Source organism: Octodon degus, unplaced genomic scaffold (genome assembly GCF_000260255.1).
Source record: "Octodon degus isolate 3935 unplaced genomic scaffold, OctDeg1.0 scaffold00050, whole genome shotgun sequence".
NCBI classification, from domain to species: Eukaryota; Metazoa; Chordata; class Mammalia; order Rodentia; family Octodontidae; genus Octodon; species Octodon degus.
In genome coordinates, this window is record NW_004524626.1 from 9,384,400 (window position 1) to 9,409,167 (window position 24,768).

Sequence of the window (24,768 nt, forward strand, 5' to 3'; positions counted from 1 at the left end):
CAGATACTGAAAATGCTTTACTCATGATTAGACAGCTCCATGATTTGGCCACAGTCTGGTCCAGGGGACGATGGACCCAGGCTGGTGTCCCACTACAGTTTCCTTCTGGCTCGCAGTGCCCAGTGGCATCACCGCTCGACGGCCAGGGCCTCTGCGTGTTGCTCAGGGATGGGGAAGGCAATGTCGAAGACCTGGTTGTAGTGCTCCACAAAGTGCACCTCCAGGCCCTCGGTGATGAAATCCGCCAGGTCGTAGTAGTCCTTCTTGTTCTCCTCAGGGAGGATGATGCAGGTCACGCCTGCGCGCTTGGCCTGGGGGTGGGACGGCAGCTCAGGTGGGCAGGCTGTGGGCCCTTCCAAAGCCACAGGCCCCCGTGGTGCAGGGCTTGCCCCACGCACACAGCACCCAGTGGATGCTCCCCGCTGGGCAGCCCAGCCTGCTTGGCTCTACCTCCCCCGACAGGTTCCCTGAGCCCTTCCTGTTGCACACAAGTCCTTCCATGACATGGCTATTCTTTGCCTGTCCTGGCCAGATAGCTTCATCCTGCTACCTCAGCTTTGCAAGTGTCATGGGCCCCTGAAACCCCTAGTTCATAGTGCCAGATCCTTGCACCAGGCTGAGGGCAACTCTTCTGTGGGTGTCACTGAGGTGGGGCCTGATGTACTCTGCCTCTTGTTACCCAGCAGCCTGGGTGGAGGTGGTGACTGGGGACACTCACCGCAATCGTCTTCTCCTTGATGCCACCCACAGGCAGGATCTTGCCTGTGAGGGACACTTCACCTGTCATGGCCAGGTCCTGCCGCACAGGCCGGTCCAGGGCCAGAGACAGCAGGGCCGTGACAATGGTGCAGCCAGCACTGGGTCCATCCTTGGGGGTAGCACCCTAAAGGAACAGCAGGCTGCAGCTGTGGCCATGGCCACAAGGGGGGGGGGGGGCGCGGCAGGACAGGGCCAGGACTGACCTCAGGCACATGCAGGTGGATGTGTGAGGTCACCAGGTAGTCGTTGCTGGGGTCGCGCTGCATTAGGAAGGCCCTTGCGAAAGTGTAGGCAATGCGGGCACTCTCCTTCATCACCTCCCCCAGTTGGCCTGTCACCTCCAGGGAGCCATCCTTGTTCTCCTTGCTGTCCCTGTCACGTGGCCGTCTCAGTGACGTCTCAACAAACAACGTGGAGCCTCCTGGGAGACAGGTGCAGGAGTCTGATCCTCCACATTGCCCCAGACGCCTCGCAGGATGGCACAGCCAGGACACAGCCTCCCCTGCACCCGTCAGGTGCCAGCGCTCTCATCTTCCGGCTGTCTGCAATGCTTCATGCTGAAGGCCTCCCCAGCCAGTGCAGGAGTCGACCCCCAAGGCCACACCTCTCTCCTGTCAGCCCCAAGCCCATGGGCCCCTCTCCACATTGCCCCTTGGCAGGGTGGGACGGTGATCAAAGCCATCCACCAGAGGGGAGGCTGGAACTGTGAGGCAGGGGCAGTGTAGGTCCCCAGTGTGACAACCCAGCTCACCCATGGCGGTCCAGGCCAGGCCCATGACGACACCAGGCGGCGTGGCATCATACATGCGCTCCACCGTGAACACAGGCTTGCCCACGAAGTCCTGCAGGTTTTCGGGCGTCACCTCCACCGACTCGGCCTCACCACTCACAATCTTGTAGGCCGCCTTGCGCAGCACCTGGGCCAGGTGGGCAGGAGGGCATGTGGGCTGCGATGTGGGCCCACAGCTGGGGACCCCGGGCTGGGGCCAGGGCGCTGCTCACCTTCTCCACCTGCTTCTGCAGATTGCGCACCCCGCTCTCGCGGCAGTACTGCTTGATGAGCAGTGTCAGCACGGCGGCCGACAGCCGCGCCCTGCTCTCGTCCAGACCACACAGAGCCCGCGCCTGCGGCACCAGGTAGCGCTGTGGGCAGGGAGCACCAGGGTCAGTGCAGGGCCCAGGAAGGAGACCCATAGGGAGCCAGGGCTCACGGTGCCACTTGTCCTTAGGCCTTTGGCCCATGCTGTACCCTGCACCTGGGTCCACTTCCTGCCCCACCTGTCACCATGATGCTACTTGCTCCAAGAGGACCTCCCTGCTCCCTGGACTGAGCCCCCTACCCACAGCCTTCCAGCACTTCCTACAAGGCAGCCCTGCACCCTGCTGGTGTGGCTGAGGGCACTCTAAATGCAGGCACAGAGCCACCTATCCATGCTGGGACAGGTCCTCTGTTTCTCCCCTCCTGTCCCAGCACCTTGAAGCTCAGCCCTCTGGGAAGTGAGGAGGGACAGACTCAGGCCTAGAGAAGAAGGGTACAGGCTAGCTCCTCCCCCACACCCAGCTGGGGAATCCCAGGTCAGAGATTCCCAGGGCCAGAGCAGGAAGGACCCACCCTAGGCCTTGATGGTGGCTGGTGTGAGAGGCCTAGGAGTGCCCAGGGGGTAGAGGCCACCTTTGTGCCATGCCCCTGCAGGGAGGTGGCTGGGACCCAGACAGGCGGGCCCACCAGTGGTGTGCCCACCCAGTGAACAGAGCACCTCTGCAATGGCCAGCTTTTCCTGGGCCACATAGCCAGACACATTGATCATCTCCATGCGGTCACGCAGTGGCTCAGGGATGGTGTCGGTGACATTGGCTGTGCAGATGAATAGCACTTTGGACAGGTCCACAGGTACATCCAGGTAGTGGTCCAGGAAGTTGGCATTCTGCTCAGGGTCCAACAGCTCCAGCAGTGCTGATGACGGATCCCCCTGGTAGCCACGCCCAATCTTGTCCACCTAGGGCAGCGACAGGAAGACCAGGGCTGAGGACACCGCCTTTTACATCATTCCCGCCAGCACCGTGGCGTTTTCCCTGGTACTGAGGAACTGAAGCCACACCCCTACACACACTGCAAGTCCTGAGACAGGGAATGGCTCAGTCACTAAGTTGCCTAGGCAGGGGTGTGGACCACTGCCTGGGAGGGCAAGGCCTTGGACACGTCCCCCGGGAGCGTGCGTGCTCCACCTGAGGGCTACCTCATCTATCAGCACCAAGGGGTTCTCTGTCTTGGTCTTCTTGAGGCACTGAATGATCTTCCCGGGCATGGCACCCACGTAGGTCCGCCTGGGGGTGCACAGACAAGTTAGGAGCCCCTTAGGAGCCCAGCCACCACCCACACCTCTGCACTGCATGACCCACACCCCTAGGTGGCTTGGAGGTGATGGGGAGATCCGCGTCCCAGCCCCAGTAGCACCCACACACACGTGCCACAGAGGGGAACATGCCTAACCCACAGTCCCCAGCACCCAGCTCAGACAGGGCCAGGGGCAGCTGGGCCTGGAACTTCGCATTGGGGCTGGTGCTGCTGAGGACGGGAGGCCCCAGCATTTTGCCCACCCTCTGCATATCCTGTGGCCCTGTGCTAAAGCCACAGCTACGGAAGACAGGAGCTGTGGCGTGGGGGCACCACCTGTAGTCCCAGCAGCACTCAGCAACTGAGGATGATCACTGTGAGTTCTGGCCAGCACAAACTACAGTGACCTAGAGACCTCCCTGACCTACATGACACCCTACCTCAAAAAGTAGCAAAAGGGGGAGCGGAAATCAGAAGGGGGGTGTACATGTGTGAGGACAGAAGGCCACGGAGCACCTGCACTCAGCCAGCCTCATGTCCAACACCTAGATATTCAGTTCTGTGCCCAGGGAGTGCAGCTGTGGGGGTGGGGGTGGGGCAACCAGAGCATTCTAACTAATTGCAAAGCCTGACAGGGAGGCTGAGGTGAGATGAGTCAGCAGGGAGGACCGGATGGCACCCACCTGTGCCCCTTGATCTCGGCCACATCAGTCATGCCCCCAACGCTGAAACGGAAGTACTCGCGATTGAGGGCGCGAGCGATGGAGCGGGCAATGCTGGTCTTGCCCACGCCAGGAGGGCCGTAGAAGCAAAGGATCTTGCCCTGGGTGGAGCGGCGGAGCTGGCTGACAGCGATGAACTCCTGAGGGCAGAGGATCAGTGGGTGTAGCCAGGGTGAGGGGCTGCAGGCAGGCTCAGCCTTGTCCCCAAGGAGCCACCCAGGCCAAGCAGGCGCTTACCATGGGGGGAGAGGCAACTAGGCGCCAGTGCTGTCCGGATGACTCACAGCACACCTCCCTCAGCCAGTGCCTTGGGCCCTGGTCCTGGCCCCACTGGCTCCTGCTACCCACCCAGCTCCTGAGGTCCCCTGTGTCATATAGTGGCTGGTCCCATGGACTGTCTGGGGATGCCAAGGGCCTGCAACAGTCTCTCAGCTGGGACCCTCACGTAGCAACTTAGCCCCTGCCTAAGCCCCACAAACCTGCCAGGGGCTCCTCAGCACTGACCCACAGCTCCACATAAACCCTGACCTCAACAGGCTGTGGCCAAGGACACAGATGGGTGTGCCCTCAGAATTCAGGCACAGGCGACTCAACAGTCTGGTAACAGTGCTGGAATACAGGGCCTTTACAGGGCAGCTGGGGCCAGAGAGGCTTGTGAGCATGGGAACCTCTCATGGCATAGTGGCTTGGAGACAGGAACCCTGACAGCCTGCTCACGCTGACTGCCCCGCAGCAAAACCCAGGCCACATGCACCCTGCCCCTCCTAACCCCACTGCCTGCTGGGCAGCGCGGCCTCACCAGGATGCGCTTCTTGACATCCTCCATGCCGTAGTGGTCCTCCTCCAGCACCGCCTGCGCTCGGCTCAGGTCCAGGTTCTCGTCACTGTGCCTGCCCCATGGGATGGACGTGAGCCAGTCCAGGTAGTTGCGGGTGACACTGCACCAGGACAGGAAGAGCTGGTGAGTAGTTCATCGCACAGTGGGGTAACTGCATTGAGGGCAGAACCCATGCAATGACACTGGTCAGCTGAGTGGCCAGGGCTGGACCCTGCTCTGGCAGAAAGATGGCAGGGCCACACCTTGGGCTCACTGCACCAGATGCAAGGGCCACCAGACCAACCCTCAAGTGGGGACCTGGCACTTGGAGTGGTGGCAGCTTGGGATATGGGCAAACCTGGCCACAGGGGCACAGAGAGCTCTTCTCTTAGGGTGAGAACTCCTACAAGGAGCCTGAGGGAGCTGGTGCCAGGTAGCAGGAGTTCAAGGACACAAGGCCACCAAGGTAACTCTCTGACGCGCACACAGGAGGAATGGGGAGAGGCTACAGGGCCTGGATCACACAGGCCCATCAGGCCACCCACACAGAGCACTTGCTCCAGGGACACATGACGTCCCTATCAAGGACACTGAGGACAGAACAAGCCCTGGGCTGCAGAGCCTTGGGCTGCTCTGTGGAGACCGATCCTAGCTGGTAGCTGTGGAAGCTGCCGTGAGCATCTTGGGGTCATGGGGCTGCCCAGGGCTGGAGAACATGGTCTGAGGTGGTGCAACAGAGTGGGTGCGTCCCATGGTTGCCCAGGACCTGGGGACAGACCCTGTCACACAGAACCACACAAACTCTGAGGCTGGGTAGGCACATCCTAGAGGGCACTGCCTAAGCCAGCAGGCGCCTGCCTGGCTCTAGTAGGCTGAGGTATGGGGGACACAAGACCCTATGACCTGTGAATATGGCACCTCACACAGCATAAGGGTCTCTGCCAAGGGGCATAAGCACCCTGGTGAGCCAGGGGAGTGGTGGCATGTGTCTGTCATCCCAGCTTCTTGGGAGGCTGAGGCGTGAGGGCTGCAAGCTCAAGGCCCACTTAGGCACCTTAGTGAGACACTATTTCAAAATTTAAAAATAGTGAGCGTGTGGCCTGACCACGAGCCCAGCATGCACAAGTCCCTGGGTCTAGGCCACACGATCTAGGGCCCAATATCCTCACAGGGCCCTGCTAGTGGCACGCAGAAGGGTCAGGGGATACCACACTGCCACCTCTGCAGATGCAGGAAGGGGCTGCAAGTGGAGGGTTACCGGCACCGCTAGGAGCAGAGATGAGGCCTGGGCTCTCCCCAGGGAAGGGCTGCCCATGCCTGGATGAGGACCACATGGACTGCAGACTCCCAAGAATGTGAAGTGACAGTGTTCAGGACACCAAGATGATGGCTCTCACAGCCACAGCAGGATGCTCCTAAGCTTCCCCACAAGGGAACTGTAGGGGCTTTGGGGTGGGAGCCCTGATTTTGCCTTCTGTACAGTGGGGGTGACCGGGGCAAGTTCTATGCTGAAAGGTGGCTGACACATGCCTAGTACTTAGGACGCACCAAACAAGGGACTCGCTCTCCTGGCCCGGCCACCAGAGGTCACAAGAGGCATGGTGCTCACTTGAACTCAGAGGAGTGGTTGTCCAGCAGCCCCAGCTTGCTGAGCTCCTCGTCCACCACGTCCATGACGTGCTTGGGCACCACCAGCTCCCGCAGCCGCTCACGGAACTTCTCCTCGATGGCATCCTTGTCGTCCTTCTCCAGGCCCAGCTCCTTCTTGATGATCTTCAGTTGCTCCTGCAGCAGGTACTTGCGATGCGTCTGCTTGATCTTCTCCTCCACCTGCACGAGGGAAAGCAGGCCGGGTCAGGTGCCTGCTGGGGTGCACATCAGGAGGGCAGCTCGTGCGCAGGGCTGGCCCCTGCCATCTTTTTTCTTCTGCCACACTGGGCTGAGTACAAGGCTTCACTTGATTACTGAGCTCCAACTACAGCCCTTTACATCTTCTCAGATACAGCTGCCCGCTGGCTTTGAACTCTAGGTCCTCCTGCTTCAGACTTCAGAGTAACTGGGTTGACAGGAGTGCACTGGCTCCTCCATCTGTCTGTAACCCACATCACCCCTTTACCAGCTGTGCTGCCAGAGCAGCTAGTGGCCCGGATGCTGTGGGAGGACCTGCTTCCCAAGATCCTGACAGTGCTGGGCCCCCTCCTTCTCCTCTGAGATAAGGGTGCAGGACAACAAGGTCTCCCACTCCAGCTCCCTAGGGCTCACATGTCCATGGCCAAGCATGCAAGGTTTCCCAATTAAAGATGGTATTCAAAGCTGTCTTAAAGCTAAAAGGCATAAGTGTCTGAATGGCAAGCACAAAGTTGTGAGTTAAATCTCCCGCACTAAAAAAAAAAACAACCCTGGAAAAGCAAGTTAAGTCTGGAAAACAGCCGGTGAAGGGGTGATGTGGGTTACAGACAGATGGAGGAGCCAGTGCACTCCTGTCAACCCAGGTACTCTGAAGTCTGAAGCAGAAGGACCTAGAGTTCAAAGCCAGCGGGCAGCTGGCAATCTAGGCTGACCATAGATGACTCAAATCCGACAAGTGGGTCCCAAGGGTGGAGGGTGAAAAACACTTCAACCTTGCCCCGCCAGGTCCTGATCTCCATGCTACATCACACGGTAGCAGAGGCCAAGAAATGCTCTCCTTGGAGCTGCAAAGGCCAGGCCCTCTCCGGGAGCACCAGGGCACTAGGCCTGTAGTCATAAGTCCGCTCCTAGGTTTCACCAGTCAGAGCAAAAGCAGCAGAGTATGTGCGGCAAGAGGCAGACGACCGACACTGGCAGGTGCCTATGGTCACACCACCCAGGAAGCTAGGGAGAAGGCTCACAACACCCTAAGAATTCCAGATCATCCTCGGTGACAGTAAGATCCTAGCTCCAAACTCAAAATACAGGGGCCAGGGAGATGGCTCGGTAGAATAACTGCTTCCCTGGCAAGCACAGGGTCCTGAGTTCAATCCAGATGGTGACGTCTTCCCCACATGCATGAGGGTTTCAACCCCATCAGTTTATACGTCTGGCTCCAAGCTCCGGCTGCCCAGGGTGGGACAGCCTGGTGCAGCCAAGCATCCTGGCCACACCCCCAGAGCTCTTACCCCGCCCCTTCCGGCCCCGCCCCCTCACCTCCCTGCCCAGGCGCTGCTGCAGTTTGCTGAGCTCAAACTCCTTCTTCAGGAGGGACAGTGCCTTGTACAGCCGCTTGGGAATCTGCGGAGAGGGGTTCAGGAGCATGAAGAGCCAGTGACTGCAAACAGCTGGCAGGGCACCTGCAGTAAACTCACCCCCACCCCACATCAGGAACACCCATGGGGCTGCCACCCTGGGGACCCACTGTTCACAGCATGGCTAGGAGCAGGGGACACCCACACACCAGCCCAGCGATCAACCCGAGGTGAGGATAGTGCCACACATGCAGGGACCACCAGGAAGCCACCCGAAGCTGGGCAGATGGACTAGGACTAATGGGTACTGCGCGCCACAGCCAGGAGCAGCGGCGGAGCTCAAGCCCACACACGGAACGCACTCACATTGGTCTCCTCCAGGACGTCCTGCAGCTCATGGGACTCGGCCCCGGTGAGCGCGGCGCCCATGTCACTCAGGTAGATGGGGTTGTCCACCACCCGCTGGCCTGCCTGCATCATCTGCAGCACCGACTCTCTGTGGGGAACAGCATGGGGGCAGGGGTGCTGGACCCAGGTCCTGGTGTCCTATTCCCTGGCAGCTCTGGGAAGGGCCCTGGGGACACTGGTGGCAACCAGCTGTGCTGCCTCAGGCTTCCAAGTTTGGGACAGAGTCTGTTGATGTGAGCCTACAGACAACGCCTGTGGCCCCTGCAAACTAGGTGACATGGTGACTCTGCCGCACTCCCTCAAGAAACCAGTAATGTGCAGTGTGGACAGTTCCACAGCAGAGGCCCAGCATGGAGCCCAGCCCCTTGCCCTGTTCCCTGCCGGGATGGCACCCTGAGGAAATCCCTGTCTGCCCAGCTGTGAACTCCGACCTGTACAGTGGGTTCAAGGCGATGATGTCCCGGATGGTCTTCACGATCTCCGCAGTCAGTGCCTAAGGAGCAGACACCATGCTGTCACCAGCACACCCCTACCACCCAGCTGTCTGGCATCGACCCCTTGAAGACCAAAGGGAGGCAGGGGAGGACAGGGACATGGGCACCAGGGGCCAAGAACCATCTGCTGAGCCTGTCAACAGGAGCACTCTTAGGAAGAAGTGGAGGCTATCTTCTTTCCATCCTGTATTCATTCTTTCTTTCCTCCCTTTCTTCTCCTGGTGCTGGCAATGAACCCAGGGCCTCAGGCCTGCTAAGCAAATGCTCAGCACTCAGCTCTACCTCACCCCTTTATTGTGAGACATGGCTACATGCCTAAGCTGGGCTGGAACTTGCGGCCTCCTGTTTCAACCTTCCTTGTAGCTGGCAGAGGGCCAGGTGCAATGACCTTTTGGAAAATCAGTGAGGCAATACTGATGCCTTGAGCTGGGACACTGAAGTGCCAGGAGCCTGGGAGCCCACTGCAGCAACGCTGCACTGCAACACAACCCGCCCTCGAGCTGCCGTCCGGTCCCGGCCCTAACCGGGTGGCTCTGCATGAGCAGCCAGAGCTGGTCAGCTGGGGGTGCTGGCGCCTGCCCTACCAAGAAGCCCTCTGTCCTCCCAGCAGCCCAGAAGGCTAAGGAAGAGGATCATAAGTTTATTTTTTTATTTTTATTTTATTTTTTGTGGAACCAGGGATTAAACTCAGGCCCTTGCGCCATCTCCCCAGCCCCAAGGATCACAAGTTTAAATCCAGTCTAGGAAAATTAGTGAGACCGTGTCTCAAAAATAAAAGAGCACACTGTCTTGGGGTCTCCAAATCTCACGGCACCCGAGTCCCCTCTCTGGTTTTTTCCTCCCTGCAGGGCTCTCACAAGAGACACTGAAGCCTGCTGCCCAGTGCAGCAAAGTCATGGTCACTCTCTACGTACACATATGTATTTTCTTCTTAGACAGTCTCACTATGCAGTTCAGTGGACCTTGAGCTCATTTTGCAGCCCAGGCTAGTCTGGAACTCGCAAAATGATCCTCCTGCCTCAGCCTCCTGAGCGCTGGGATAGGCGTGCACCACACACCTGGCTCTACATTTAAATTAGTTAAAACTAAATGAAATTTCCATCTTGCTCCTTGACTGCCTCGGGCCACTGACACACTCAACTGCCACAAGGCGGGGAGGGTGCAAAATGGGTGAACCACTTCCACCAGACCTGGCCTAGCAAGGCCAAGGCAAACATCACTAATGTACAGAAGCAATAACCCCCACCAAGGGTCTTTTATTTTTGGCACCAAAAATCAAACGTAAGACCTCATGCTTGCCAGGCAGGTGCTATGCCACCGAGCTATATCCCTAGTACCCACAGTCTCTCTTGACAAAGCACCAGGTCACAGTGACCAAGATGGTCAGACCAGAGCCACTGCTGCCACCTGGCATGTTCCCCTCTGCAAGGCGGCTGAGATCAGGCCCGTGCCACGGAGCTGACACATCGTAGGCCTTTTATGGAAACCTGCCAACTGAGAGAAGGCAGGATGGCCCAGGGTGGGCAGTGGGGTAGCCAGAGACTGTTCCATCTCCTTCTTTCCTCTCTCCACTGCCTGGGCACAAGGGGAGGTGCTGGGACGAGACCTTGACTCAAACCCTCGCCTCGTCCTAAGCAGTGAGGCCCCAGTGGATGGCCTTTACCTCCCAGGCACTCCTGCAAAGGCTGCGGGGAAGGACATCACTTATCTCAGAAGAGCTGGGCACACCCGCCCAGCCTGTGATGCTACTCCGGGGCCCCGCACAGCACTGGTAGAGACTTACTTTCACTTCTTCCGTGACCTGAAAGTCTTCGTGGGCCACATTCTCCACTTCTACCATGAGCACCTCCCCGGGGGTCTCTGTGGCAGGCTCCTGTCCCACCTCCCGTGGGGGCCTGGGGCTTAGCTCATCCTCCGCCTCCTTCTTGCCCCGCTTGGCCTTCCTGCGGGGCTTCTGTTTGTTCTCCAGCTCGGCCTCCTCGGGCTCCACCTCCAGCTGTCTGCTGATGTGGATCCTGGTGCGGGAGCAGGGCCCAGGTGAAGGCCCACCTGGGTTCTAGTCACTAACACGGGGGAGGGGGGCGGGGAGCAGCCACGGGGCCACAACTGGGCACTGAGCTGCCAGTCCACAGCCAGGATCTTCTCCACCAGGGGCTCCTGCTAGAAACCCACATGCCTTCTACTTTTTTGGGTTGTCCTGAGGATTGAACCCAGGGAGTGCTGGGCTACCTCCCCAACCCTTTTTAAGATAGTCTAAGTTGCCTGGGCTGCGCTTGAGCCAGGGCTTTTGCACATAGCTACAGCCCCAGCCCTTTTCATTTGGAAACTGCAAACTGGCCAAATCTGCAGCCCCCCTGCCTCAGCCTCCCAAGTAGTTGTGATGACAGGTGTTGACCACCACACCCGGCAAACTTGCTGTATCTCCCCCTCTGTCCCCAGCACTGGCTTCAGTGTTAGTGACAAACCACAGGTCTGACCAGGTGGGTAGGTGGAGGGACATGGGGCGCAGGGGTCAGCTCCTTCCCAGGGCACGTCCTTAGGCCCCATATGCTGCCGCCCACACACCTTCTATGTCCCGTAACGATCATGCGCAGCTTGTCCCCAAGGTCCTGCATCTCGTGGATCTGGGCAAACGTGCCCGTGTGGTAGATCTCATCCAGGCTTTCAACCACATCAGACTCATTGCTGAAGGACAGGAACACAAAGGTGTCAGCACCACCTCACCGACGGACATCTCAGGCTGAGAGGGAAGAGGGAGGAAGAACAAGCCTAACAGCCACTTCCTGGGCTCCTGGCAGAGCCGTGCCAGCTCTGGCCTGTCACCAGGGCACAGCACACAGACAGCTCCTAGATAAGTCAGCCATGAGGAAGGGACCCGGATGAGACTGATTTCCTTCCACTCTCTGTGGCAGTGCCTGCTTGGATACAAGCACCTTGTGATCTAGAAGTGGAACGAGTCGCTACCTGGAGTCGAGGCAAACAAACGCCAGCCCCGCTCATCACCTTGCCAGCTCTACTCAGAAGCAGCTTTAGGGCATCTGAATTCTAACAGCTTCAGGTTCATCTCCCCCACGCGTGCTTCTTCCTTTGTGGTACAGGGGGATGGAACCCTGCACAGCAGTCTGGCTGGCAAAGGAGCCATGGAGCTGGAAGCAGGTGGCAGGCAGCGGGGCAGAGCTTCTGGATTTCCCCGAGGCTCTGTCACCACCTGAGCTCCGCCTCCTTCCAGACCATCAGGGCTTTCGATTCTCTATTCTCTAGCGAGGCCCTGCTGTGAACTTCCCATGTGCAGGCAGTAGGCTGTGACTCCTTAGAGAACAGGCCTGGCGACCTGAGGGGGCGCTGGGATGGAGGTCTAGCACTGGGGACGGAATCACTGTAGCACACACCACGAACATATGCTAATGGAAGAAAGGAACCAAGCCACTTCCCACCATGGCTGTGTGAAAGTGTCTTCCAGGCAATCCGTGGTGCTAAAGAGGCTGGGGACTGCTGGTTTAACACAGGAGCTACGATGCCCATCCTCAGAGTGCAAGGCCCCAGCTCTCGGCCTTTTTCATCAAGGCAAGAAGATCCCAAGTACTGTTACACTACAGTGCAGGGCTGTGGTGAGCTAGGGTGGCTTCAGTGAAGGGAGGAAGGAAAAATGACACTTACTTGTCATCTCTCTTTAGAAAGACGCCGACATAGGGCTGGGCAAGTCGAACCTTCCTTCTTAGCAGCTCAACCAACTTCTTATTTTTAACCTAGCATGACAATGACCCCAAAGTGAAATGCAGGGTACATGGTCTAGCTGGGAAACTGACAGTGGTTCTAGAGTTTTCTAGATCATTCTCTGGAGACATGCTAATCTGACCCAGGAGGTCCAGGGAACACTAAACTAGAAAAAAAAAAAAAAAAAAAAGAGACAAGGCAGGGGCTAGGGTGAGGCAACATTGACTAGTAACTACTTATATTCTTTAGGGATCCTTCCCCTTTCCTCCCCAAAGAAAGTTCAAAGTAGACAAATGGCTAGAAACAAAAAAATAAATCTCTCTCCTATACCTGTTGTAGGGGCAAGGGTCTTGTCTTGCTGTAGTACTGGGGACTGAACCTAGGGCCTTTGCACCGAGCTACATCCCCTGTCCTTTTTAATCTTTGAGACAGGTTTCTAAGTTACACAAGCTATGGGGTCGGGGAGATGGCTCAGTAGGATAAGCGCTTGACTAAGTTACACAAGCTGGGCTCGAACTTGCAATCCTTCCACAGCCTCCTAGGGTACTGGGATGACAGATGTACATCAGTTTTAAAAAATTTGTGGGTTTTTTTGCAACAGGCTTTCACTATATAGCTCACGTTGGGAGCTCAGGCTGGCCTTGAACTCGAAGTGCTCCTCCTGCCTCAGCCTCCCAAGTGCTGGGATTACAGATATGCACCTGAAATGTTTCAGTTTGAAAGCTCAAACATTCTGCTGTTCTTCTTAAACTAAGGACAACACTAACATGTTATAACTCAAACATGGCTCGGCACCAGCATTGGTAACTTTCTCCAATCTTCAGATAAAACTATGTAACACCCAGGTGCTATTCACTGATGTTCAGAACCCCCAGGACGACAAAACATTCTTTTTTTTATTGTTTAAAAATATTCAGTTGTTTTAGGGTATTACTCTGCAGCTTCAACTCAGTGATCCTGTTTTCAGCCTCCCCAGCGCTGGGATTACAGGCGTGTGCTACCACGCTTGGACTCTGTGGCTGGCTCAGACCACCCTGGGGGCGGGGCTTGCCAGCATGTGGTGCCGGGGTTCAAACCATGGCCCCTGTGCTTGCCTAAGCAGACGCTTCAGTCTGCCGAGCTATCTCACTGCACACCCCCCTTTGGCGCTTGAAAACTATGGAATGCTTCAGTTTTTGCGTGTCATCCTTGTGCAGGGGTCATGCTAATCTCCTCTGCACTGTTCCAACTTTAGTGTATGTGCTACAGAAGTGATCACATTGGAACATTCTCAGAACATTTTTTTTTCTGTATTTAGGACAGGGTCTGCAGGGTCAACAGGGTCTACAGGGTGCTCAGGGTCTCACTACACAGATCAGACTTGTAGCAAACCTCCTGTTTTCAGACTCCCAAGTGCTGGTATTACAGGCATGTGCCATCACACCCAGTCTCAAACACCATCTAAGCGCGCCCTGGGGGTGGGACCAGCATGGCATGTTGGAGACTGAAACCGGGCCGCTGTGCTCTGCCTGAGCAAGCACTTTAGTCTGCTGAGCTATCAGGCTGGCTCAAAGGAAACTTTTTTCCTGGTGGTACCAGGGACCAAACTTGGGACCTTGCGCTTGCCAGGCAGGTGCTTATGCCACTGAACTCTATCCCTGGCCCTCTCAGAACATTTCTGATATCACTCCAGGCTAGCCCCAGAAGCCTAGGGTGGGAGGTTTAAGATGACTGCTGTAGAGGGGAAGTAGAGGTGCAGCACGGGCAAAGGCATCCAGGGCCATTCTGAAATACCGTAAATGTCTTCCATGAACACCGTGCCACGGGACTCACACAAGGAAGAGGCTAGTGATAACTTTCCCCTGGGGAGAAAGCAGCAACGTATTCCTTAGGCAAAGTGAGTGCCCGGCAGTTACAAATCCTTCATACACAGGACCTCACGTAACTTCCACAGCAGCTCCAAGAAAGAACACACTGCTTCACTGTCTATTTCACACAGGAGAAAATGAAGGTCATGAAGAATGACTAGCTGACTGGTCTGGCTCTGGAGTAAACCTGTGCAATCACTGCAACACCAAGGGCCAGGCCTTGGGATCCTTGAGACACAGCCGTGGGGAGAAGAGGCAGAGGGGGCGCAGGCCCTGCACACTCCTGGCCTGCTGCCCCTCCAACGAGTCCTTTGCCCAGCCAAGAGATCCTTGGGGGTTTATTTAGCAGAGGCTGGAGCAAAAAAAAAAAAAAAGCTGGAGGGTGAGCACAGAGGCTGACGCACTGTGACCTTGCTCATATAGCTCACTGCTAACTTTTCTCTTTTATGACCTTAAGGTTCCACAGGAGATTCTAAAAGATTGTTTTTGTTGTTCAAACACGGCAGTGAGGCGGGGGAGAAGGCATGAAGGTTATTTCCTCCCAAATTCACATTCCTTGCACTCACTGATTTCTCACTGTTACATCACCCTGTGGCTTCCCTTCCCCCTCTGAGCTCCTACTCTGCCAGGGTCCTATTAGTTCACGGTCTCGTTCACCAAGACGTAAGCTTCTTAGGCTAGGGAGTGTGTGTGACTTGTTTAGAACTGGATCTTCCATGCCTGTTATATGCAATACTGAACGACTAAATCACGTTCTCTGCCCACCTCCCTCCAGTCTCTAGTACCGTTCCTCGAGATCTGATTTCAGGTTATAACTACTGCCCTTCTCAACCTAGAAAGTAAGTTACAAAGGCAAAAATTTATCTCCGGCTGGCTGTCACAGGCACACTTGTTTAAGGAAGGAATCAATCTGGCTCCACAGGCTCTCAAACTGTCGCCTAAGGGAGTGTTACAAAAAACGTTTATAGACGTCCGCAAGAAAGTAAGCGGATCCCAACACTGCCTCTGGTCCCTTCCGGATTTTTATCACCAGGACTCTCAAGGGGATAGTTCTAAATTCATTCCCTCTCATCCGATCCTAAGGTACACAAAAGGGGGGCGGGGGAACTTTGGCTCAAGCGCACCAAGCTCGTGCTAAGCAGACAAGGATTCGAACTCGAGACATTTCGAGAGTTCGTCTCCGATAAAGTTCTGAAGCACTAAGGCGCTAACCTTTTGCTGGCAGAGGTGGGGAGGCCGAGGCCGAGGCCGAGGCGGGGGCACTCATTACCTCGACAATCTTGATAAAGCGCGGGAACACCGGATTGCGGCTGATGGCGATAAGCGGCAAGTGCGGGAACACGTCCGGGATCGTCATGGGCGTGAGCGCCGTAATGACTGGGCCTTCCCCGCCACCTGTGCCGCCCCCCACGGCCCCGGACCCTTCCTCCGCGCCGCCTTCGGAGGCATCGTCGCCTCCCGAGAACGCACCGCCGCCGCGGCTGCTCGCTTCCCAAAGCCCTCGCCACTGGCTCGCGGTGGCCGGCCCGCGGCCCCAAAGCACCCAAGGAGATGTGGCGTCGCAGGCTCGGCGGCCTCTCGGTAACCATGCTCCAGTCGTAGTCGGGAGCCGCCCCAAGAGCGGCCGCCGCAGTGCCCAGCACCTCGCCGCGGCCCAAAGACGCGCGTAGCCTGTGCTCGCCGCCATGGCCCGGCCATACTGGCGGCGCACGGCACTGACGTCACTTCCGCTTCTCCTGCTGGGGCGCACGTGACGCCCGGCGCGTGCCGCGGCTCGAAGGGGTGTGGTCGGGGGGCCGGCCTCTCCAGTGTACCGGCTCAGGGCAGAGACTCGGTGGGCGCGGACGGCGAGGCGGCGGGAGAGGGTCTGAACTCCTTCTCGACCCGCCTTTCCTCTGCCGTCCAGCTATAGCGCTCTAGACCCCTTCGAGTCACGTGGAAAATTGTGGGCACGCACCAGCACCACTGGATTGGTACTGCCACAAGCTCGGCCTCTGAAAACTTGAGCGTTGCCTTTTGCCCACGTTTAGGCACGCCGGTGGAAGGAACACACTCAAATTCTTAGGGTGTGTGGTTAGATTCGGGCTTCCCAAGAAACAGAATACGCATGCTCGCGTTGTACACGTCGCGCGGACGGCCTCGTGCGCCTGCTTGGCTCGGGTTCAGCTTTGGAGCCGGTGCAGGCTGGCACACAACTGCGCATGCGCAAGGGGTGCGGCGCGCTCAGTGCCCCGCGGGCCCGGCTGGCGGGGGATTTAGGGACTGCTCGGTGCGCGCGCTCAGACTGTGCGGCGACTTCGGCGGTTGATGATCTGCGTGGACTCCAGACTACCCGAGATACTCGATGCTGGCGTCTATGTTGATAGCGGTGGCGGCGACCATTGGGCTCTGGCCGCCGGTTGGAGCGCAGCCGCTGTGCCGGTGGGGCTGCCCTCCCTGCATGGGAGGGGGCTGCAGACTCCTGGAGTTGAAGCGCTTGAGGCTCGGCTTCGCTCTTTGTGGGCATCGGTCGCTGCCTCCCTGTCGCTTATTCCAACGTGGAGTCCCATTTCCGCGTCAGGACCTGGGCCTGGCTCCGACCTGTCATCCCAGCCTAGACTTTGCCCTGCTGTCCTCCTATCACTGAATGATCTCACCTTGTCCTTGCCCTCCCTGGTTCTCTGAGGGAAGCCACCCTCGAAGCCCCTCGTTGCTCACATCTGGGGTCGGATTAACTTCTGCCAGGAGCTGTGCTGTGCATTGCACCACGTTTAGCACCGTCTCTGGTCTCCGACTTTTAGGTCCTGAGAGAACGTCCTCCCCATCCCTTGCCATTACTCGCAAAAGGCCCCAGGCGTTGGCAGGAGGCCCCTGGGGATCTGGAAACCGCTGGTCTGCCCCTGCGCTCAGAGCTGCAAGCCAGGCCACCTCAGTCCACTTGTGGCACCTGCTTACCTTTTTAAAAAATCTTATTGCTTAAAAAAAAAAAAAAAAATCTTATTGCTGGAAATTGAACCGCGGCCTGGGTACCCCAGACCTTTTTATTTTTTGTTTTGGCACAGGGTCTTGCTAAAGTCGCCAATGGTGGGCTTCAAGTTGTGATCTTTCTGCTTCTGCCAGAGTGCTGGGATAATGGATGCATCACCACACCCACCTCTCCTATCTATTTTCTGTTCCCAGAGCTGCCCTTTGCTATCACTAATTGGTGTTATTTATTTTTTAATATTTATTTATTTTTGTCTTTTGAGATAGCATCTCACTATGCAGTTCAGGCTGGCCTTGAGCTCACTTTATAGCCTAGGCTGATCTCCAACTCCCAAGGATCCTCCTGCCTCAGCCTCCCAAGTGCTGGGATTATAGGTGTGCCCCCCCCCTTTTTAACAAATTGTTTCTTTTATTTGCTGTCACTGGAATATTGTTCTATAAAAATGTAGACTTTCTGTTACTTGTTTTTGTGCTGGAGATAGAACTCGGGACCTCCCACAGGTTACACAAGCATTCTACCACTGAACTGCACCTCCGGCCCTGAAATGCACACTTGATTTAACTCTTCAGCCCGTATATTTCAGATAGTAGTAAAGGTTAGGTTAGTGGATATGTGTAGAAAGTACCGTGAGGGTCAAGCAGGTGGCCAAGCCAGTGCCTGCCTTCACAAACAACCTTAACTGTTACATTCAGCTGGGACCTGTTTGTTACCGTGTACCAACAGTGTGCATCAAGGATACTTCAGTGTTCTCAATAAATATTTATCCTGAAAACTTTAGGGTAGAGATGCCTTTATCTTTTTTTACCATGTGAAAACAGACCCAGGGAAATTCAAGACACACTTACAGAAAGACACATAGCTCATAGGTAGAGATTGAGGTTTTTTTCTCTGAAGATCTGAACTGATAGCTTGTATCCGATTCTTCCATTTCCCCACTCTGGTTCCCCCAGCAGGATGCTTTGAGCATCTGTGGTCCCTGGCATCGTGGCACAAACCTCTAATCCCAGCACCCGGGAGGCTGAGACAAGAGGATTGCTGAGAGTTCAAGGCCAACCTGGGCTCCATAGTGAGCTCAAGGGCAGCCTGAACTACCTAGGAAGTCCCTGTCTCAGAGAACAAAATAAAACAAAGTAAAACAGGTACTTCATAGTTCGATAGTTTGACCAGAGGCTATCTGGTAGAAAGAGGCATACTAAAATACTCAATAAAAATTGACAAATTGTTTCTCTTGTCACTTTCATCTAGTGTTCAAAAAGTGAGAACAGGAAAAGTGTTCAGTGGTGAACACCAAGTCCATGGGGTAAGTGGTTACCCACAATTTTCCCTCACTTATCTAATGAACAATCAGAACATTTGCTAGAACAACTTCTTTCTTCTTCTTCTTCTTCTTCTTCTTCTTCTTCTTCTTCTTCTTCTTCTTCTTCTTCTTCTTCTTCTTCTTCTTCTTCTTCTTTTTCTTCTTCTTTCTTCCTCTTCTTCTTCTTCCTCCGCTGCTTCCTCCGCCACCGCCTCCTCCCCTCTCCCCCCTTCCTCCTCCTTCTATCAGAAATTGAACTCAGGGCCTTACACTTGTCAAGCCAGCACTTGTGCTGCTGAGCTATATCCCTGATCCAGAATTCCTTTTCTTCACTTTTCCTGCTGTTTTGTTTTTGTTTATTTGTTTTTTAGTTAGGGTCTCGCTCTGCAGTGCAGGCTGGCCTTGAACTCACTATAGCCTGTAGCCCAGGGTGGCCTGGAGCTCTCAGCAGTCCTCCTGTGTCAGCCTCTAGAGCGCTAGGATTACAGGCACACACCACTACAGCACACTTCTGAGTGTTTCTTGGGTGCCAGTAATATGTCAGGAACTTAAGAACACTGCGTGCTTCAGTCCTTAAAATTAATTGGCCTTTAAGGATTTGTCATTCCCATATTGATGAAAAACAAATTGAGAACCATTGCTGGCTGTGGTGGTACCTTGCTCAGCCTCATGGACAAGTTTGTCATGTTGGCTTTCCTGATGGGAACTCGGCTTTCCTCATCGCCGGAGGAGCCCGGGACCTCGCTGCTGCTGAGGATGGCTGTGGTGCCTTTGGGGGAGCCCTGGTGCTCACCTTGAGCGTCGCTTCCTGGCTCCGGTGCAGATCCCTCAGCTGCTGGCAGACCCTTCACCCCGCTGGCATAGACTTCCTGGCTCCCACCACTGTGACCTTTGGGCCTTCCTAGCGCGGATCTGTGAAACAGGCCTGCGTGAGACATTGTCGTGGGCTCTAGGCCTCCAGCTGGACTTGTGGGAGGCGCTGTGATGGGTTCTAGGTCTTCAGCTCAATTCATGTAGGATATTAGGATCCAGGCCCTCAGCTGGATTCTTTAGTATTTAGTGTATGGACAGATTTCCTGGACTGTTATATGATTCTTGGATGATTCCTGATAAAATAATATGAAATGTGTCCCATATTATATTGTTACCGGTGCACAAAACCCCAACCATGACAATAGGTAAGGGTCACCAAACCCCAGCTGGTGGAGATCTTTTCTTTCAAACAGTCTCACTATGTAGCCCAGGCTATTCTCAAACTTGTGGCAATCCTCCTGCCTCAGCCTCCCTAGTGCTGGGATCACAGATGCATGTTGCCGCCCCAGCTGGTGGAGATTTTTCAAAGCAGTCACATCGGAAGCAAACCCTATAGCTTTGCTTACACGGCACAGCGCGGCAGGCGAAGTCATGTGAGCCAGCACATGCTCCCAGTGTGTAGGGAAAAGTTCCGATCAGTTCAAGGGCGTCTCTTGTTTACATCCCACAAGTTCAGAGTAGGGTCTGGGTTTCTAAATGCTAGAGTCTCTAGTCTCCCACATGTTAGCACCAGGATGCTTCATCCTCTGGCCTCTCCTCCAAGCCACTAATACCTGTGGGGTGTTTTGTTTCGTTGTTGTTGTTTTGAGATAGGGTTTCACCGTGTGACCCAGGCCAGCCTCGAGCTCCTGAGCTCAGGCGAGTCTCCTACCGCGGCATCCGGGCAGCTGTGACAGCGGGCGTAAGTGTCCGTGCCCAGCTAGCAGTCATCTGAAAACAGTAACATATATAGGGTTAAAATGCGACAAGAACTGAGCCTGGTAACACACCCCTGTACGCCCAGCACCAGAGAAGCAGAGGCAGGGGAGAACCGCGAGTTGCAGCAGCGTAGCCTGGGCAGCAGGTGGAGTTCTAGGCCAGCCGCGTCTCAAAAGACGCTGTGCTGTGAAGCATTCCCTTGCGGGTTTGACGCTAGATAGAGAACACAAGGCTCCAGAGGACGACCTCCGCAGCTCCCCCCAGAGGTTCCATCTGGTATGACCAATAAGAAGTGAAGCCCAGCATGGTGCCATGCACCTGTGGGGCCCAGCAACTTGGGAGGCTGAGGCAGGAGACTCTCTTTGCCCCATGAGTTGGAGGGCAGCTTAAACAACACAGCAAGCACCTTGTCTCAAAACAAAAATGAAACAAAAGAACAGGAAGAAACCACCTATGTAATTCAGATTTCACTCTTTTTTAATTTTTTTTTTGTGGGCCTCACTGTGCAGTTCAGACTGGTTTTGAACTCACTTTGCAGCCCAGGCTGGTCTCAAACTCACAGTGATCCTCCTGCCTCAGCCCTCCTGAGGGTTGGGAGTACAGGTGTGCGCCACCACACCCAGCTCACTCTTTGCATTTGTAACATCATCCGTTAGAAAACTGTTCTCATTAGCTGTTTATTGTTCATAATTGTATTAAAATTTTGCAATTCTCTTTCTAGGATTCCCTGTATTTTCCATCTATGACAACATGCCTGATTAAACATCCATGTAAGAAAACTACAGCAATATATTTAGGGTAAGTGGCAGTTTATGTACTGTTTTCTTCCATTTCTCTGGAAACTTAGATTTTCGCTCATTTAGTCACCAGCAAACATGAGCCAGATACGCATTGCTTGCTGCACCCGGCAGGGCACCTATAGTCGGGGGTCTAGGGCCGGAAGGAAGGGGATGACACACCAGAAGGTAAAGGCACTAAGAAAAGGACAGCGTGGCTCCTGCAGTGCCACACCCGGGCATCCGCCAACCCCCAATGCCTTCTAAATATCTTTTATAAAAACTCAGGTGGATGCTGTTGAGGTCGGAGTGAACACCTTAAAGACTTTTTTTTTTTTTTTTTTAATGTATTTAGACCAAGGTCTCCAGGGTCTCACTGTGCAGATCAGACTCATAGTGATCCTCCTGTGTTCAGCCTCCCAAGTGCTGGGATTACAGGTGCGCGCCACCACGCCCAGTCTCAGTCGCCCTCAGCACGCCCCAGGGATTGATCCCCAGCAACTGCTCGCTGCCTAAGCAGGTGCTTTAGTCCACTGCGCTATCTGGGCAGCCCTGGAGTATTCGCTGTCTTAAAACAATGTCACTTCAAAAACCCATAGTAGAGGTTTGTTTCTGTAAAATAAGCAAATACAGAATGCATGTGAGGCCCAGGGAGATGGCTCAGTGGAATAAGAGCTTCCCTGGCAAGCACAAGGACCTGAGTTCAATCCCTGGTTCTGCAAAAACAAACAAACAAAAAAACAAAAACACAAAAACCAGAATGCATGTGAAAAGGTCCCTAACGAAAGAGAAATTTCACGGGAATGGAATTTTTTTTTATTTTCTTTTATTTTTATTTTTTTTTTTGGGGGGGAATGGAATTTTGAGAACTCTCTCTCTCTCCCTCTCTCTCCCTCCCTGCCTCTCTCCCTCCCTCTCCCTCCCTCCCTCCCTCCCTCTCCGTCTCCCTCCCTCCCCCCCATCACCCTGACTTAGCTGTGTTCTTCATTCCAGGCAGCGCGTCTTCTTCACGACAGATGACTTCTCGAGCAGCCTCTTCCCACTCACCATCCCTACCTCCATGATGGTAACTACTTCAGGAAGCGCTTGCAGGCTGCTCAGGATAAGTGATGGGCCATGTAGTCAGGAAAATCCCAACTAGTCTGCCTTTGCTAGTTTTAGGTTATTCTACAAGTAAAAGACATTAAGAAGCACTTTTTTAAATTGTCTCTTATTAACATAATCATTGCGTTCATCTTGGGGAGCAGGAGCGCGCACATATGGAGTAATTTTTACTCGCCCTTGCCTTCCTTGCCCGCCACCCCACTTCCCGTGGCCATAGAGCCTGGTTCCCTGTGTCCTATCATCTTGCTTTTATTTTGCTCCTTGGATTATTTATGTTGGGTTTCTTATATAAGAGAAGCCATGTGATAATTAACCTGCATCCAAGTTCATTCAGCATTACGGTCTCAAGGTGCATCTATTTTCCTACAAATGACTCCACTGCCCCCTTCTTTATGACTGTGTAGTACTCCATTGCATAGAAATACCACGTTATTTATCTATTCATCTATTTATGGGCCTATCACTCTTTCAAAGATTTAGTTTTAAGAAACAATTTCTAAGCCAAAAGAAGGGCTAGTCTTCTTCTATCCCTACTCCAAAATGTTTTTTTGTTTTTTTTTTTTTTTTTTTTAATTGAAAAAGAGGGACCAGAATGGCTGCCGAGTACTCTTCCTTACCTGGGAAGGAAGAGTATTATGTTGATAAATCAGACGCTGTCTGGCTTTGCCTGCAATAATTTCAAGCCATTCCCAAAGTGTCTTGAAGCAAAGAGACGATGCACCCTTTCAGTTACTGTCTTGAGAAGTTTCCCTGCCAAGCCTAAGGAAATTCCTGCCCTGTGATCACAGACCGTAAATACGCTCAGAGAGCACCGTCATCTCAGAGGCTGTGCTCTCAGACGGGCTCTGAGTAAGGTGGAGAAACCGCGGGTGCATCCGGCATCACCAGTCACAACCCCCAGATGTTGCTCCCCACCAGCCCCAGTTGTTTGAAAGCCAGCCCACGCTTGCTGGCAGGAGGTTTCTGGACGCAGGTCCTGCCCGGCCGCCGTCTGAATCTAAGGTGAGCATGGTGCAGCGGGCTGTTGTCAAACTTCCTGTCCTTTCTAGGTTGGCCAGCCGGAAGTGACGTCCGCACATTTTGCAGGCTCGCAGCTGCTGCTGGTGGTGAATCAGAAAGTGTACACGTACGACTACACTGCTGGCATCTGGAATGCATCCACGGGTGCGTACCGGGGGATCCAAAGTTACAGTGATTATTTAAACAATTTTTTAAAAAAATTTTATTTATTTGTGGAAGGGGGGCAGCTCAGCCCACCAGGGGGGTGGGCTGGCTGGCATGTGGTGCTGGGGGATTGAACCGTGGTCCCTGGGCTTTGCTAAGCTTGTTTTAAGTAGGTGCTTTAGACCACTGAGCCATCTCACCAGCCCCACGGTGATTATTTAAATTTAAAAAAATATATTTGCCGGGGAGATTGCTCAGGGGCATAAGTGCCTGCCTGGCAAGTGCAAGGTCCCGAGTTCTATTTCCGGTACAGCAAAAAAGGAGGGAGAGGAAGGGGAAGGGGAAGAAGAGGAAGAGGAATCGGAAGCAGAAGCAGCTGAAGAAGAAGGCATAACTGTGTTTGAAGGGTTTTTTGGGGTTTTTTTGTGGAACTGGGGATTGAACTCACACCCTTGCGCTTGCCTGGGAAGCACTTATTCCACTGAGCCATCTCCCCAGCCTTGGGGGGTATTTTGAAGGGGGTTCAGGACAATGTATTTTACTGTAATAAAAATTAAAAATATAAACATCTACTGTACATTTTGATCAATGCTTGTGTATTTTGGCTTTTTTACTAGTTTAGCCAATATACAAGAAGTTATTGATTTTGGAAGTATAGTTATTGATACTCCCTACTTAGGTTTTAGGCCCTGGATATCACTTTGCCTTTTAAAATACAAATGAAAATGGCCCCCAACCCCATCAAATACGGGAGACACCTTGGGGCTCTGTCTGGGGTCCTAGCTAAGAGACACAGAAGCCTGCCTGGAGCTGTCTGGTAGCAAACAGCTGTGGCCCCAGCATTTGAGAGGCTGAACAGGAGGATCCCCACAGTTGGAGCCCAGCGTGGGCTCTGCAGTGAGTCCGAGGCCAGCCCGAAGTACATAGTGAGGCCCTGTCTCAAACAAGCAAACAGCGCCTGCCTGACAAACACAAGGTGCTGAGTTCGATTCCTGGTATAAGCTCAGTTCTTTAAGTTGCTGCTTCAACAAAGCAGTCAGGCTCAGGTTGCTGTGGTTCGATCCCCACAACTCCAGCCAGCCAAACCTGCCCCTAAGGCATTCGGAGTCCACCCCCCCCCAAAAAAAAAGGCATCAAGTAAGCAAACCAAGGGCCGGCCTGATAGCTCCGGGGACTCAAGCGCCTGCCTAGGCAGAGCTCAGCGGCCATGGTTTAATCCCCAGAGTGCTGTGCGGCCCCGCCCACGGGGTGGGGTGCTGAGATGGCAATTGATACTGGGTTGGTGGTGCACACCTGTAATCCCGGCCCTTGAGAGGTTGAAAACAGGAGAATCACCAGTCCGATCTATGCATTGAGGAACTGTAGACCCTGTACTAAAAAGAAAGGAAGGAAGGAAGGAAGGAAGGAAGGAAGGAAGGAAGGAAGGAAGGAA

The 24,768-nt window shown here is 54.4% G+C and overlaps 2 protein-coding genes and 1 non-coding gene across 3 annotated transcripts in view; 1 reads left to right on the top strand and 2 right to left on the bottom strand.

Annotated features, from left to right (window-relative positions):
* Positions 1–4: 4 nt before the first annotated feature.
* Lonp1 (lon peptidase 1, mitochondrial) lies at positions 5–16,066 on the bottom strand. Its single transcript, XM_004632780.2, has 17 exons — positions 15,570–16,066; positions 12,396–12,484; positions 11,304–11,423; positions 10,522–10,753; positions 8,676–8,737; positions 8,203–8,332; positions 7,799–7,882; positions 6,243–6,463; positions 4,616–4,754; positions 3,778–3,956; positions 2,997–3,084; positions 2,517–2,756; positions 1,762–1,902; positions 1,511–1,676; positions 963–1,180; positions 719–883; positions 5–311 (listed from the first exon to the last, which is right to left on the bottom strand). The coding sequence occupies exons 1-17, from the start codon at positions 15,984–15,986 to the stop codon at positions 129–131; spliced, it is 2,874 nt and encodes a 957-aa protein (XP_004632837.2). The 5' UTR covers positions 15,987–16,066; the 3' UTR covers positions 5–128.
* On the bottom strand, positions 13,605–13,710 carry LOC111817172. Its single transcript, XR_002821432.1, has one exon. It is a non-coding gene; the product is annotated as a U6 spliceosomal RNA (small nuclear RNA).
* Positions 16,067–16,610: 544 nt separating the features above from the next.
* Positions 16,611–24,768, top strand: part of Catsperd (cation channel sperm associated auxiliary subunit delta) — a 38,273-nt gene continuing 30,115 nt past the window's right edge. Inside the window, exons 1-5 of the mRNA XM_004632965.2 lie at positions 16,611–16,720; positions 18,510–18,564; positions 21,014–21,090; positions 22,062–22,134; positions 23,222–23,336. Of these exons, the coding sequence (XP_004633022.1) occupies positions 16,644–16,720; positions 18,510–18,564; positions 21,014–21,090; positions 22,062–22,134; positions 23,222–23,336 (397 nt within the window). The 5' untranslated portion in view covers positions 16,611–16,643. The remainder of the gene's footprint in view (positions 16,721–18,509; positions 18,565–21,013; positions 21,091–22,061; positions 22,135–23,221; positions 23,337–24,768) is intronic.